Source organism: Salvia hispanica, chromosome 6 (assembly GCF_023119035.1).
Source record: "Salvia hispanica cultivar TCC Black 2014 chromosome 6, UniMelb_Shisp_WGS_1.0, whole genome shotgun sequence".
Lineage (NCBI taxonomy): Eukaryota > Viridiplantae > Streptophyta > Magnoliopsida > Lamiales > Lamiaceae > Salvia > Salvia hispanica.
Window position 1 is genome coordinate 5,137,623 of NC_062970.1, and position 16,607 is coordinate 5,154,229.

At 38.8% G+C, this 16,607-nt stretch overlaps 2 protein-coding genes across 2 annotated transcripts; both read left to right on the forward strand.

Moving 5' to 3' along the window:
- The first annotated feature begins 6,082 nt into the window (after positions 1-6,082).
- LOC125193278 (DEAD-box ATP-dependent RNA helicase 40-like) lies at positions 6,083-12,347 on the forward strand. Its single transcript, XM_048091048.1, has 8 exons — positions 6,083-6,229; positions 6,772-8,051; positions 8,243-8,470; positions 8,785-8,853; positions 9,381-9,650; positions 9,735-10,085; positions 10,518-10,795; positions 10,964-12,347. Exons 2-8 carry the CDS (start codon positions 6,786-6,788, stop codon positions 12,021-12,023), a joined length of 3,522 nt encoding a protein of 1,173 aa, XP_047947005.1. The 5' UTR covers positions 6,083-6,229; positions 6,772-6,785; the 3' UTR covers positions 12,024-12,347.
- A 934-nt stretch (positions 12,348-13,281) lies between these two features.
- On the forward strand, positions 13,282-16,185 carry LOC125194538. Its single transcript, XM_048092801.1, has 6 exons — positions 13,282-13,568; positions 14,276-14,417; positions 14,541-14,614; positions 14,692-15,165; positions 15,281-15,814; positions 15,949-16,185. The coding sequence occupies exons 2-6, from the start codon at positions 14,333-14,335 to the stop codon at positions 16,183-16,185; spliced, it is 1,404 nt and encodes a 467-aa protein (XP_047948758.1). The 5' UTR covers positions 13,282-13,568; positions 14,276-14,332.
- The last annotated feature ends 422 nt before the right edge of the window (positions 16,186-16,607 follow it).

A 16,607-nucleotide genomic window follows, 5' to 3' on the forward strand; every position in this document is an offset into this window, starting at 1 on the left:
CATCGTTGGATGTATTGTATGCTTAATAAGTAAGGTAAATAACTTAACCACTTCTTTGGTATATTAAAATATATTTATGTTTTAATATATTTGGATAAAATTAATCCTGTGAAACACCAATTTTGTGTTTAAAACCTTATATACATGGGGAGTAAAATGCAAACAATTCACCATTTTTGTAAAATAAGCAAAACTTTTTTTTGAGTTGTTGTTCATTCTATAAAAGTTATTGTCCTCGATTTTCTATCATGGTTTGTAGGACATTGTCAAAGGTTGCACTACACATCGTGTCCTGTTTAGGTATCGAGGCATCGCTTTTAGAGCATGAGTTGATGATTTATACTCTGTTGAAAACGTGTAACATTTGAAAAGGTTTCAAGCTTTTCACCTTTAAGTCCTTTGGCTTTTCATGTTATGTAACCTCCAATTGGTTTAGGGTGACCCTTAATGCCAAGACTTTTGAAGTTGTCTCTCCTATCCTATAAATAGGTGGGTTTGAGAGATGAGAAACACACCAACAAAAAGCATTCTCTCTCCTCTCTAGTTCTCTACATCATAGTAGCATTGCATAGCTCGATTCTCGGAACTCCATCAAGTTCGTCGGTGCCTAGCGGGTTTGAGGTGCTTCTACATGCTAGGAGGAAGTCGTTTTATCTTTGGGGGCAATACGCCATTCCGTGAGCACTAGCCGGGGCGTAATTTGTCTTGCGGAAAGAGGGTTTCCCTCGACTCAACTTATAATTCGGTTTGTTTTATTATTTCCGTTGTAATTTTCATTCTACTTATTGTTATTATCTTCCTTCGATTGTAATAGTTAGAGTACCGCCTGTAACGGCTTGGGAATTTTATCCCTTTATTTCTAACAATCGCAAGACAAATTAATGTACTCTTCTAAGACAGGGTTATACCAATCGAAGTTGGAGGAAACATGAGCTCCAAAGCTGGAATGAAGAAACGAACAGTCGCAATGTCGATGTGCAATGAAGTGGTTAATTCCTTGAGAGCTATTCTCTTGAGAATTGTGTTTATCGTTTGTCATTTGACAAGCAAGACCAATTTTGACTTGGTAGTAATAATTGGGATGCATGTGGTGTTGAATATACCAATGCACATATGGTTCAATATAATTGTGTACTTATTGATGGAGACAATATTGTGCAAATTATTTGAACGTGTTGTTATAAACAACAAAGATCACGAGGTGGTCGCAATGGTCTCCGACGTGGACCATGGTAATAATCCAAATGAATGGTTTGTTGATACGGGTGCCTCATGTCATGTGTACTCCGAGAGAAGCGTTTTTTCTATTTACAAATCTGTTGGAGGTAGAAAAGTACGCATGGGAAACCAAACCTCTTCTGAGGTAGTTGTGTGGGTAATGTGTTCCTAAAACTAGGATCTGGAAAGGTTCTTACCCTCAAGGATGTGCTGCATGTCCCAGACATCCGAAAAAATTTAGTGTCAGACTCACTTCTAGTAAATCATGGATTTTCACTATAATTTGAGTGTGAAAAGGTTATATTGACCAAGAATGGAAAATTCATAGGTGAAGGCCACCTAGTGAATGGGCTTTTTGAGCTAAATGTTACGGTCATTCACCGTGGAAAAGGAATATGCAATAAGGAAGATGACACATCCTCTTATTTGCTTGAGAGCTCTGATTTATGGCATAATAGATTGGGACATGTAAATCTAAATGCTATAAAAAGATTAGTAAATCTTAATTTACTAAAAGTTGATAAGTTTAACTCACAAGAAAGATGTGAAGTGTGTGTTGAAGACAAAATGGCTAAGCTGCCGTTCCATTCGGTAGAGCGGAGCACAAAACCTCTTGAGTTGATCCACACAGACGTATGTGATTTGAAATTTGTGCAAACAAGAGGTGGTAAAAAGTATTTCATCACATTTATAGATGATTGCACAAGGTATTGTTACCTTTACTTATTAAGAGGTAAAGATGAGGCAATTGAAGCGTTTAAATACTTAAAAAATGAAGCCGAAAATCAACTTAATTGTCGAATGAAGTGTGTTCGAAGTGATAGAGGTGGTGAATCTGTGGCACCGTTTGCAGAATTATGTCATGCAAGTGGTATAATTCACCAAACCACGACTCCATATTCTCCTCAATCGTCACCCGTTTCAATCACTTCTATTCGGGTGCCTTGAATGTTTTTCCAAAAATCTTTAAATTCACCAAATGAAGTGAAAACCGCATTTTTGAATGGGTGAATTAGAGGAAGAAATTTATATGGAGCAATCAAGGGTTTGTAAAACCGGGGAAAGGAAGATAGCAAGCTAGTGAGGCCCCTATATGGATTTAAAAAAGCCCTTTTTCAATGACACTTAAGTTCAAGCCAAGCCCAACGGGGTTTACTATCAACAAAAGGGTTTTAAGTGGTTTACTTTAAGGGAAAACAAATAATGAGTTTTTATTTGGGGGTGTCTTTATGTGGATAATATGTTGATTATGGGGAACAATAGTGTCATTATCAACGAGACCAAAAAAATGTTGAAGAGAAAAATTTGACATGAAAGATAAGGGTTTTTGCCAGGGTTCTCTTAATCAAGATTAAAAAATTCCCCGGAATAGCTTTGGGAAAAATTCATTACATTGAGAAAGGCTTAAGGGAAATTTCACTTTTTAATTGTGAGCCACAAGATCCATTGGAACCCAATGTGCATTCGAAAAGACACGGGGGAAAATGTAGCTCAAGAAGAATACGAAGGATCATATTGGGGTTTAATGTTTATCATAAATTCAACCCACCGACTTTTGGTACTTTAATAAACGGCCGAAAGGAAAAACCCCCCGCAAGGAAAAATTGAAAGCCCCAAGGGGTTTTAAGATACATGAAGTATACTTTAACTTTTTAAAGGGAAAACACAAGATATCCCCAATCAAGGGTACTCCGTGATGCAAATCGATCTTCCCGATTTTAAAAGACTCATTCTCGACCAGGGGGGTAGTGTTCATCATGGGGGGGAGCCGTTTTGGGGGAAATCAACGAAAAGACACGTATGCTTGATCCACCATGGAATTCGAGTTTATCGCTTTTGACAAAGTTAGGGGGCCCCGAGTGGGAGGGAAAATTTCAGAAGATATTCCATGTTGAAGGCCGGGGCAAGAGGGTAAACCCTGGGTACCAAACGGCTAAGGGGGGGAGCCATAGTGGCTTATACAATGGTAAGTCTCACACATTCCGGCGACATAATACCGTGGGGGGCGGGTCACAATGGCGTTTTCGGGCTTCGACTAGTAAGGTCAAAAAATAACCCCAATGGATCTCGTTAACGAAAAGTTTAAAAACCCTGATCAAATGCATAAATTCACAAGGAATGGGGCCGAAAAACCCCATTTTTAAAGATGATTATAGTGGTAACCCAACTATATGATTGGGGATCCCAGGGCTTGGTTCAAGGGAAAACAAAAACTTATTGAAATTAGTTGTAACACTTAAGATATTTTATCTTCGCCCATTCTTTTGAAAGAATCGAGTGTTGTAACCCCGGGGAGGGAAGAGGCTAAGTTTTGACTTTAATTATTCTTGGCCCCCGAGGGGGGGAGGCCCGATACCCGAAAAATCACCTATGTTGGGGAAATTTGGGGGGCCCCTTTCCCAAAATGTGAATTTACAGATCTTAAGTAAATTTATTGAATTAACTTGACCCAAAAGCATGCTACTCGGAGTAGATGATTGCTGAGCTTTGCTCTAAGTAAAAGTAAAACTTTAAAAGGAATAAAGTAAGAGTGACCTCTATAAAATGATGTATACTTGGTTAAAGCTATTAAAAAGAGAGAAAGTAAGAGTGGCATCTACAAAATGATGTAATACTTGGTTAAAGCTATAAAAAAGGAAGAATAAAATATTTCACATTATCTTAATACTTATTTGGCTAACAAAGGAGGACATGCGGTTTCACAAGAGTGTTACAGTGATTACTTCCCGCTCTAAACCCTAACCTAGCCATGTGCATAAAAAATAAGCTTTATTCATCCAGCTCCTTGATCCATACAACTATAACTCTCTTCTCTCTGCAACAACGAGACTCAACAGTTCAATTTCGAGGGGGCGGAATCCAACAGACTGTTCTGCCAGCTCGGAGCTCTCTCCCTAGAGGTGAGTGTCATTTTTGAGGGGGCGGAATTCAGCAGACTATTTCCAGCTAGAGATGACGAAGGGAAGAAGGGATGATAGAGCTAGTGCACCCAAGGTTAGGGGTATAACAATAATTTCATATCATTAACATGGTTGAAATTTCAAGATGGATAAATTAATTTACCAATTTGATGGTTAAAATAACATAGCATGATTAAAAAAGAAATTGAGGTGCTAACACGGGTCACAGGGGCGGAGCCACAGTGGGGCCAGTGGGCCCTTGGGCCCCTTAGTCATTTGGATATTTCCTATAAATTCGATTGTCAGCTTATAGTTCGCTAGGTGCCAAGTTTGATTCCCTGCTGAAGCATTAAACATATTGATTTATGTATTTGATCCTTCTATTTTGCATTCATTTACGTTTTATTATATTCATATTATTAGTAAATTGATTTTATAGTTGTAGTTCATTTACTTTTTTTTCTGACATTAATTTTTTTGATTTTCTCATATTCATTTATTTTATGAATTTTCTCACATTAGTAACTTTTATTGATTTTTTCACTAATAATTTTTTATAAACATTTTAAATTGTAATCATGAAAAATGATTTTTATAACTTGAAAATAGATTGTAATTCTTTGATTTTATAAGTATTTTAAAATATTATATGATAAATTTTTTAATTCGATGTCCTTTACTAAAAAAAATCTGGAATAGAGAATAAATCTTTAGTCAAATAAATGTGTAAAATTATCATATTATTAGTAAAATGCTATGCTCCAAAAAATCTATTCACTAATTAATTTTCTCATCATTCATTTCTAACGCATGGCTTTCTTTATTGCTCGCGTTTCCCTGTCGTTAGCAGTGAATACACTCAACAAATTTTAATGGTAGTTTGAACCCCCACTGTTAAAATTCTGACTTCGCCGCTGACAGACGTATTGTGAAATTAATCAGCAAACAAACAACAAATAGAGATAAGATAATTCTCTTTATCCTTGCAAAACATAACTATCAAACATAGCTTTTATGAAATTTGAAATCTTTTTTAACTTGCTACAAAAATTAATAATTAATTTAGGGAAATTGGTCTCTAAAACCATGAACTTTGCCCAAAATTTGGTATTTCCCATGAAGTTTGAAATTGGTATATAATATCACGAACTTTGTATTTTGTTTGGTATTTCCCAAATTCACTCAAATAAGATATTTTCATCAAAATCTTATTTAACATAGGCAACCGTGATATGTTTTATAATATTTGAAACCATTTTTTAAGTTCATAACATGTAGCATAAAAAGTCACGTTGAAAACCACATTGATTTAATTGTGTCAAGTATGATAAAAGCTTCGTAAGTTAGTCAAATATAGTAATAAACATGATATGGGAAATACCAAACAAAATGCAAAGTTCGTGATATTATATACCAATTTCAAAGTTCATGGGAAATACCAAATTTTGGACAAAGTTCATGGTTTTAGAGACCAATTTCCCATTAATTTATGGAACACGCATGGATAGTTGCATAGAAACGAACGCGCTAGGAATGGCATATGATACGATCACAAACTAAAAAATAATATTATATCCGAGAGTATTTAAGACGATGACCGCATAATCTGCAAAGAGACGTAGGCTAATTGAAAAAAAAGTATTATTATAAAAGTTAATTTTGGAATTATGAAATTTGGTAATTGTGTTTTGGTTACACGATAATAAATCATCAAACCATATAAATTAAAGCATTTTAATCTTTACAAAAACCCAATATAAGTATACCAATCCATGACAACCTGTCCAACAATGTAAATTGGTCCTAAACTAAACTCTAAATGGGTAACTATTAAAATTGTAAAAGTTAAACAATACTAAAAAATTATCTTACTCCTAATATTCATTGGCTAACAAAGGAGGAGAGGCGGTTTCACATGGAGAGCGTCGTAGGTGATTAATTCCCGCTCTGAACCCTAACCCAACCATCTGTATCAAAAATAAGCCTTATTGATCTTCATACAACAATAGCTCTCCTCTCTCCGCAGCAACGGGACTCAACAGTTTCTGTTCGATTTCGAGGGGGCGGAATCCAACAGATTGTTCTACCAGCTCGGGGCTCTCTCCCTGGAGGTGAGTGTTTTTTCCCAATTAAATTCATTGATGGTTGTTCTCTTGTGCCCGATTACATTTTGTTTAGGGATTAGACGGTTGACGAGATGGGTAAATATTCGATGAGAATAGGTTGTATATAATTAGTTATATTCCTTTTATCAGCGAGCTGTTTAAGTTCTTGGGTTATAAATGGGTTAATTAGCGATTTACTAAAATTATTCTTTTAATTGGTTGCTGTTGTCGGAGATTGGTTTATTGGCATGAGTTTGGAATTTATTGCGATTCTTTGTTGTCTAATTATGTGGGTAGGATGAAGATTCTTTGTTATATATATCAGCTGGTAGGAGGAGAGTTTCTGTTTTGTAATCCTTATACCTTTGCTCTGGACAAGAAGTTTGTTTTACAATTTTTTTTATTATGAGGCATTTAATCTTTTGCTCTCATCGAATGCTCAATTTTCACGTATCATTTCTGGAACTATGTTATTGACAATGAATTGTTATTTGTTATAATTGTGGTCATGGTGTTAGTTTTGATGTTGGGATCCTTATATGCTGTAGTTAGTTGAACTAGAATGGCCACTGCCGAGGCATCGCCTAGTACACTTGGGCCCAGATATGCTCCGGATGATCCAACTTTACCTGAACCTTGGAAAGGGTTGATTGATGGAAGTACGGGTCTTTTATATTACTGGAATCCTGAGACAAATGTTACTCAGTACGAAAAACCCACGGCTCTGCCACCTCCTTTACCACTTGGGCCACCTCCTAAGATGAATCCTATCCCAGGTGCTAGAGCGTTGCAGCCGGTGAATGTTCAAACCCCTCAAAGTCAGCAGAGTATACAGGCACAACCTTCACATGGGCAGATCTCGAGCTCGTCTTTGCAGCCACAGGTGGCATCACAGACACCCCCTGGGCAGCTGCAGGGGTCTCATTTGGGGCCTGGAATGCAACATGGCCAATTAGCTCCAGAACAAGTCAGACCTCAAATGCCGCAACAATCTGGTCACCAACTGCCATCTCAGATGGGGCAAATGCCTATGCAGTCAGGGCAACATGGGCATCCGCAGTCAATGCACCCAATGTCAATGCAACAGGGGCATCAAGCTCCTTATCCTTATATGCAGCCAATGACGCATGCTCAGCAGGGACAAATGTACCCTGGTGCACAGATGGGACCTCCACATGGTTTCCAGTTCACAAATCAGCATCCACAATATACAATGCATCAACAGAAGATGCCCTCACAAGGGCCACCAAGTTCCTCGGAACATTCTCAGCATCTAATTCAGGGGCAACAGTTGCCACAGAGACAAGACCAAAAGATTGAACCTGGCCAGAGAGATGATACTGATTCTCAGCAGGGAAGACAGCCTGGGTTTTCTCCAGCACACCAGCAATTTATGCAGGGGCAACAATTTCCTCATCTCCGAGAGCAGAAAGCTGGAATTCCTCCTAGAGATGATGTTGAGAATCCGCAAGTAAACCAGGCTGGGTTTTCACCAGCTCAGAACTTGCCTCAGAAGATGAGCATGCAAGCAAACCAAAATACACAGTATGGTGGATCACTTGTTAACGTGCAACCAAACAACCCATCAGTGCATTTGCAGCAGACAGGGACAGAGTTGGCACACCCACAACATGTTTCTGGGTTTCAAAATCATATTGGCTCAGGTCCAATGCATGGCCAGCAGCAGAACCAGCTGCCTGTTGGGTCTAATATACCTTATGAAGAAAACCAATTCGGAAGGCCTAAGAATCCGTATCTTTACAACACCCCCAAAGATCTCAATGTTCTACCTAATCAACCGCCATTACCCCTGTCAAGAAACCAGCAGGTAAATTACTTTAGATACAAGAACGTGTACTTGTCAGAAGCAGCATGGTGATATTTTCAACGAGTAATCATCATAGTTTGACATGAATATGCATGGGAAGCATGCTTTATATGTATATAATTGCAAAAGCACCAAGCAGAAGCAGCTTGATGATGCTGGGTGACTGATTCAATGATTCTTACTTTTATCAGGACCCTAGAATTGGAGATTTCCCTTCTCCAAATGTTGCACCAAATCTTCCAGGGAGATTGAATGTCCGGGGCCCACCTTTGCCTGGTGGCTTTGGTCATTCCCCAGGTGGCCATCAATTTCCAAACACTGCTATTGTGAGGCCTCCTGTAGCTATGATGGGACCTTCAGATTCTATTCATTTATCAGCTGCAGATATTTACCGACAAAAGCATGAAGTGACAGCCTCGGTTTGTATTCTTATGAATTATTTAATTCTTCTTTTTTTTTAACAAAGCGAATTCAATTGTGTGTGTCAAATGATGCATGAAACAGTATGAGTGACTAATTGTAATCTTGTCAAAATATTCTCCATTTTTGTTTAAATAGTCGTGCTTAGTGCATTCTTCCTCGCTTTCTCTCTTTTTTGTTCCTCATGTTCGTTCTTATTTTATATAAATATCTATACATAATTACATATATATATATTTCAATCTTTAGAATGTTCATATACCCTTTCTACTCAGAACTTGTAAGCTGACAATACTTGATTTAAAATATTCAGGGCGAAAATGTTCCTCCTCCATTTATGACATTTGAGGCTGCTGGTTTGCCACCGGAGCTACTGCAGGAAGTAAGTAGTTGAATCTACATTTGTTTAACTCTAATGATATCCATGAAAGAATTCTCCCTTTCTTGTTTCATTCACAAAAATCATATTTTTAGCTTATAATTTTTAACTTATCGCAGGTGCGATATCTGCTCCAGAGGAGGAGCACATGTCGTACGCTGCAGTGCTATGCTCATATCTATGCAGCAACTATTCTGACTTTTTGAGGCTGCAAAATGGATTGTAGGAGCCTTTCTATAGCACTACTGCTTCATCCAATTCACACTATATGTGACTGGGATTTGTAGCTTATTCGCTCAGCTTCTTCTCTTTTATTTGATCCATTTTTTGCCTCAAGTTGCTTCAGTAAGCAACTGTATACCTTTGAGTTTTGTTGAGCATTCACTTTGTTTCCTTGTTGTGCTCAATTTGTTTTTCTTGTTCTTCAACATCTTATGACTAGTGTAGGCTGAACTGCCCATAACGTATGGAGTTGCATGCATCTTGCTATCAATTGTATTGAGCTTTGTCTTCTACTTGTATCATTGCAGATGCATGCTGCTGGTTTTGCTGCTCCTACACCGATTCAGGCACAATCATGGCCTATTGCTGAACAGAGCAGAGACATAGTTGCTATTGCAAAGACAGGTTCTGGGAAAACACTGGGATATTTGATCCCTGCATTCTTTCACCTTAGGAAACTACGTAACAACCCTCAGAATGGCCCAACTGTGTTGGTCTTGGCTCCAACACGGGAGCTTGCCACTCAAATCCAGGATGAAGCAATTAAATTTGGCCGATCATCTAGAGTATCTTGCACGGTAGTCTGTCCTTTTATTCTTTTCGATAATACTTCAGTCACAATTTCAAATGGTTGGATGGATGGCTGACTTGTTCCATTTCAGTGTTTGTATGGTGGTGCTTCAAAAGGCGCACAATTGAAAGAGCTAGACCGGGGAGCAGATATTGTTGTGGCAACTCCTGGCCGACTCAATGATATCCTTGAAATGAAGAGGATTGACTTTAGGCAGGTCTCCCTCCTTGTTCTGGATGAGGCTGATAGAATGTTGGACATGGGATTTGAGCCGCAAATTCGCAAGATTGTCAATGAGATTCCACCTAGGAGGCAAACTCTCATGTACACTGCAACATGGCCAAAAGAAGTTCGAAAAATAGCAAGTGACCTTCTTGTGAATCCTGTTCAGGTTAATATTGGCAGTGTTGACGAACTTGCTGCAAATAAGTCCATTACACAGGTATTTTCTGACTTTTTTTTATTGGCCATCGTAATTGGATCTGAATTTTGAGTGATAAATTCCACGTCTTTGGGAATGTTCGTACTATTAGGATTTATATTTTGCTGTTTGTTCTATACATGATTTTGACTGATATATTTGTTTGGTCAAATTCTCATGTGTTTTAAACCATTATGGATCCTTTCTTATAAAATTGAGGGCCAAATTAGTTGTGAAACACAACATTGGCTGCGTTGGTTCTACCCATTGCCAGTCAGTTACTTTTGTTATAATCGTGGACCTAAACTGTTTCTTCAGATCTCAAAGCTCATTTTATGGTGTCTCAATGTTACTTATCTCTGGGTCTTATAACTTGTATTTTATGACTGAAAATGGTTTTCCTTTTCTTCCTAGTTTTTTCTTTCCATTGATGAAAGATGCACTTCTTTGCAGCATGTTGAACTAGTTCCTGATATGGACAAACAGAGACGCTTGGAGCAAATTCTTAGATCCCAAGAACCTGGCTCCAAAATCATTATATTCTGTTCCACTAAAAAGTTGTGTGACCATCTTGCACGTAGTCTTGGGCGTAATTTTGGTGCTGCTGCAATTCATGGAGACAAATCTCAAGGAGAGAGAGATTGGGTTTTGAATCAGTTCCGGAATGGGCGGTCTCCAATTCTTGTTGCTACTGATGTTGCAGCGCGAGGGCTTGATATAAGAGATATAAGGTCAGGAACTACACTTGTGCTGCATTGGTTTTCATGCCTGGAAGTGTAGCACTTGGTTTACTTCATTGGGTTAAATTAGATTGTTGAAACATTTAAATACCTGCCCTCTTGCTTTCTGTCACCAGCTCTGTGTTTTTAGCTGCATTGTTGGTTTTCTCATATCTACAGGGTTGTGATCAATTATGACTTCCCTACTGGTGTTGAAGACTATGTTCATCGCATTGGACGAACGGGGAGAGCTGGTGCTACAGGAATCTCCTTTACATTCTTCTCAGAGCAGGACTGGAAACATGCTCCTGATCTTGTCAAAGTTTTGGAGGGGGCCAACCAAGCGGTGCCTCCTGAAATAAGGGACATAGCATTACGAGGTGGGCCTGGTTTTGGCAAGGATCGTGGCATGATGAATCGTTTTGAGCCTTCTGATGGTGGTGGTGGGCGTTGGGATTCTGGTGGTCGTGGTGGTCGTGGCGGGATGAGAGATGGTGGATTTGGTGGACGCGGAGGGATGAGGGATGGTGGTTTTGGTGGATGGGGTGGAATGAGAGATGGTGGGTTTGGAGGACGTGGAGGGATGAGAGAGAGTGGCCTTGGAGGGCGTGGAGGGATAGGTATGAGGGATGGAAATTTTGGTGGTCGTGGTGGTGGGAGGGATGACAGCTTTGGCGGTGCTTCAGGTCCTCGGGGTGGTTGGGACAGAGGTGGCCGTGGTGGACATGATCGTCTCAATAACTTTGATGGACGAGGACGTGGTGCTAGAGGGCGGGGGCGAGGAAGATTTGATAGCAACAGAAGAGATGGCAACTCAGACAGAAGTAAAGGTAGGAGTTTTAGCCGCAGTCCTGATAGAGTTCGAACATGGGATGTTAGTCGGAGCTCAAGTAGAAGTAGAAGTAGAAGCAGAAGCAGAAGCAGAAGCAGAAGCCGGGGCAGGAGCCGGAGTTATAGCAGAAGTCGTAGCCGGAGCAGAAGCTGGTCACGTAGCCGTAGTCCTAGGAGCAGCCGCAGCCGCAGTCGCAGCCCAAGATACAACCGAAGCCGGAGTCGAAGCTATGAGAGATACGAGAGAAAGCCAAGGAAATCCAAGTTTGATCAGATGGAACCAGATGCTGGAATTGGAACGCTGCCAATTGCTCCTGTTGCATCGCAGCAAGTTCCAGCCGTTGCAGCTGGTGATCTCAGCCTCCCCGCTGGGGCAACCGTGCCGAGCAACCCGCATTCGGAGCTGTAGAGGTGGGTATATGGCGATTGTGAGTTCAACAAGTCTCTTTGAAGTTGATCCCAAGAAGTTGTGGATGGAAGAAATTTTGGGGTTTGGCTCAATTTCGTGCTTTACCATTCACGCGGGAGATATGATATGAGAATTAACGCGTTGTAGCATTTTATTTTTTAATATTTTAAATCTGGTGATATATTCTATGGTATAATATATATACCTCCCCTAGAATTTTCAGCCTATCTATTTACTTCATGCATTTATTTGTAAGAACTGTCGAGGTCTTCAAAAAATTTACAGACGCTGATGATGGCAATGCTCATTTTTGTTTCTTGGTTTTGTGTGTGTTGTTTTGAGGATTATTTAATGTAATACTATATGCTATTTTTTTTTATTATTTGTATTGTACCGGTGGAAACATGATCGAATGAAAACTCTTAATATTATACAAACTCAAAACTATGATTTGAACTATTAAAAAATGTCAATAGATCTCAAAAAGCATCAACATAAAAATATCACATGATTTCAACGGTAGTCAATTATTGATGCTGTGTTGACATTAAAATCTTAAAATTTTACATTGTGTTAATATTGTATTGAAACAGTGTTGACATTAAAATCTTAAAATTTTACATTGTGTTAATATTGTATTGAAACAGTGTTAAAGCCGTGTTGAGGAGTTTTGAGTTTGTACAATATATAAGTTATCCTATACTGGCATAATATTCGGAATATTCTATCTCGATATATTTTTATTGAAATGCTATAGCTTATTACTTGATCAGGCGTTTAATACTCCCATTAAATTTTGTTTTTTAACGCTATAATTTTGGTTAAATGACGATTTGTAATTTTAAAACGTTGCATGATCCCAAATCTCGTTGACCACCAATAACTCAAATTTTTTGAATCTGGAGAACGATCTAAAGGTAGATAGTTTTATAATCAATTTTAGCCAACTAATAGTATATGAAGTAAAAATTATTATCAATTAGTTTGATACTAATTCGTGCGTTTAGGCAACTAAATTCTAATCATTGTAGTGCAAATATAATTTGAGTTTGATTTCTAGAGTCATCGCTCCATCAATTATATATGCTGAGCTGTCGAATTGATGAATTTTATTTTTGCATTATAGTTTGGATTTTGGCATGGAATGTTCTAAATTAACCATAGACTTATATTAAATAATTAAGAAATATTGAATGTTACTTCGCTACTAAGGTGGGAAGCTAAATTGAAATTGAAACGCGTATATATATTCTACAAGATTCCTCTGCGTGAAGACGTCGTTCCTCTTCTGCCACCCAATTATCTCTCTCTATCAAGCTTTCATTTCTACGCACTCGACCGCCTTTTATTTTCTCTCTCTAGGGTTCTAAACGAGTGGGCAAAGGGGGGAATATTAGAGACTACTGCAATTAATTCACGCAGATAAATTTTGGGGAAATTCATACCCATGTTACCAGAAATTAGGAATTCAATTCCGCCGCTCTCTACTTTGATCCTTCAACTGCTTTCTTCATCTATCATGGATTAAATCTGCTCCTTCCTTCGGTGCGTTTCTCTTCCGTCCTATCCCTATTTTCTATTGTTCTTCGTTTGAAGATTCCACGCTCTTGTGATTTTTAGGTTTATTCACGTGTTCTGAATTTAATTTTGATTCCTGTTTATTTTCATGCCTGAATGTTTCTGCGCGGATCGTGTTTTTGTCGATAGCTCTGTTTAGTTAGGGGGAGTTGTGAGCGTTGACCTTGTTTCCTTTGCTGTAGATTGATTGGATTGTGAACTGTTTTTTTTATAAATTTTGTTCAGTAAAGAAAATGTGCTCATGAATTATAGGGATTCTGCGGAGGGGGTTACGCTGTAAGATTTTGTTTTGGGTGATTGCAAAGTTAGGATTGTATTTGTGTTGAGCTCTCACTAGCTGAACTCATCATCTCTCCATTGCGCTTGACCTTTAATAAGGTTGTTAGGCACTGCTATGTAGTGGTTGGTTGGCAGTAAATTATTTTTTGCTTCATAGGGATGTTATAGTTATAATCCAAGTATAAGAAATTGAAGCCACATTAAGGTCGGTCACAATATTTGCTACTCATGTAACATTTACATGTTGCAATAATTGGTGCTTTATTTTCAATTCCTCCGGCAGCTTTAAATGGAATTTTTTTTAATCTAAGTCTTCTAGTTGAAGTTTGATATCTGATTTTCTTTTTGTCATCACACTTGTTTGCTATAATTGGTGTTTTAGAACAAGTCCATAGATTCAAGGTGCTGAGTCAAACCCACAGCCTACTGCTTAGTTTGAACCATACGGATCCATGTACAACGAGGGAGCACCTGACTATATAATTGACCAGGGCTTGTATTATCCTACTGGCACCAGCTATGGATACATCTGTACAGGTATAAGCTGTATAATCTATGTTTACATGCATGATACTTTAGTACTCACTCCAGGGTTAGTTGGCAGTATAATAAATGGTTTTAGGTACCTTGGCTTGAATGACATTTCCTTTGTTTTTGTAGGATATGAACCAACCATGGATTGGGAAGACCAGCATAGGTTTTCCGGTGTAGACAGTCAAGATATTCATTACACAGTGAGTATTTTTCTTTTAAGACAGATTTTTATACTTTATTTGGTTTGAAGATATTAAATCTAGTTCTTCTCTGGCAGGTTGCGACAAATGAGAACACACCCTATGTATATTATTCTCCCAATTATGGGTATGGGCAGTCACCTTTTAATCCATACAATCCTTATATTCCTGGTGCTGTGGTAGGAGCTGATGGATCAATTATACCAGCTCAACAGTTCTATGCCCTTCCCTCGTATGAGGATCCTGCTACATCGGCGTCATACCTGCCTGTAGTTTTCCAGCCAAGGCCTGATGCTGTTGCTAATGGGATTGTAGATTCATTTATTGATACTAGTGGATCTTTTAACAAGGCTGATGGCCTTGGTTCTAAACACAATTTGGCTCTGAATACTCCTAATTCCTCATTGACTGCAATGGGTGATGCCTCTTGTCAAAGAAACTCTTTTGTAAAGATGTCTCAAGGTAGGGTTAATATGGGGACTGGCAAGCAGCATTCATCAAGTATTACTTCTGGTAGTATTAATAGTCAAGCTGCACCGCTGATTTCCCAGGTTAGAATTTATCTTTCGTTTCATTGAACTAGTCGTCTCTGAGGACAGATTCTATTTTTGTAGATTGTTGTTGTAGCCATTTCTTATACCTCTCCTACACATATTTTCTTTTTAGATTAGAGGCCCTCAAGGCATGGAGAGCTCTTTACGTGGGAAAGCATCAGCTGTCGGTATCCAGTTAAAGACTGCTTTTACTTCTGGAAACGGAGCATCTACTTTCAAATCGATCAATTATTCCCATGCATCTGTAAAGAAAGTTAAGCCCAACATGCTTAGTGGGAGGGCTCCTGATGATGAAAGAGCTGGTTCTGATATATCTAGCGACCAGGATAGAGGGTCTAGGATGAGCAAATCAAAGAACCAATTGATTGTTAAAGCCTATACATTAAGGGCTGGAAATCCTGATGCACAAGGAAACATCATTATCTCTAGAGATCAGTATAACAGAGTTGATTTTCCAGTGGAATATTCAAATGCAAAGTTTTTCGTGATTAAGTCATATAGTGAGGATGATGTGCATAAGAGTATCAAGTATAATGTGTGGTCATCCACTCCCAATGGAAACAAGAAGCTTAGTGCTGTATATGAAGATGCCAAGAGAATATCTGCTGGAGACCCAAGAGGCTGCCCCATCTTCCTCTTCTTTTCTGTCAGTAACTGTTTCATCATGTTTTTGTAGTTGCATCGATGATTTATTTTATGTTATCATTAGCTTGAGCATGCTATTTCCATTTGTTCATGTAGTGGTATTGACTGATGCTTTTTTCTCTTTGTGAAAATAAGGTTAATGCGAGTGGCCAGTTCTGTGGTATTGCAGAAATGACCGGCCCAGTGGATTTCAACAGAGATATGGATTTCTGGCAGCAAGACAAATGGAGTGGAAGCTTTCCTGTAAAATGGCACATCATAAAAGATTTGCCAAACCCAAATTTTAGGCACATCATATTGGAGAACAATGAGAACAAGTCAGTGACTAACAGCAGAGACACACAAGAGGTATTTATAGCTGTCAGTTGTTGATACGGAGTCTTCTGGTTTTCTGACAGTCGGAACAATTCCTCTGGATCCAAGAAATCTCCTCCATGAGTAGGTGAAGGGGGACAGTGCATTGGGGGGGGGGTGGAGTTATGCCGCATGAAGGTGGATTTGGATGGTTTACCTATTTCTTTGAAATGTTGTTGACAAAGTCCCGGGGAGCTCTGCGTTTTGTATAATTGAGTGTATCATACTTGGTCATGGCTTCTGTTTTGGAAGTTCAGCGCCAGAACCTCCGGGGGTTGGATAGCTCACAGTTTTCTTCATCTCTCTTTCGTCTGGGTGAGAAGAAGAGATCCCATTTAACTAATTTGAAATGTTAAATACTGATGTTATTTTTTTTTCCATTTTCTTTAGCGGGAGTGGGGTGGCCTTGGTCTTTGGCCGAGGGTTGTGCTGCTTTTCTA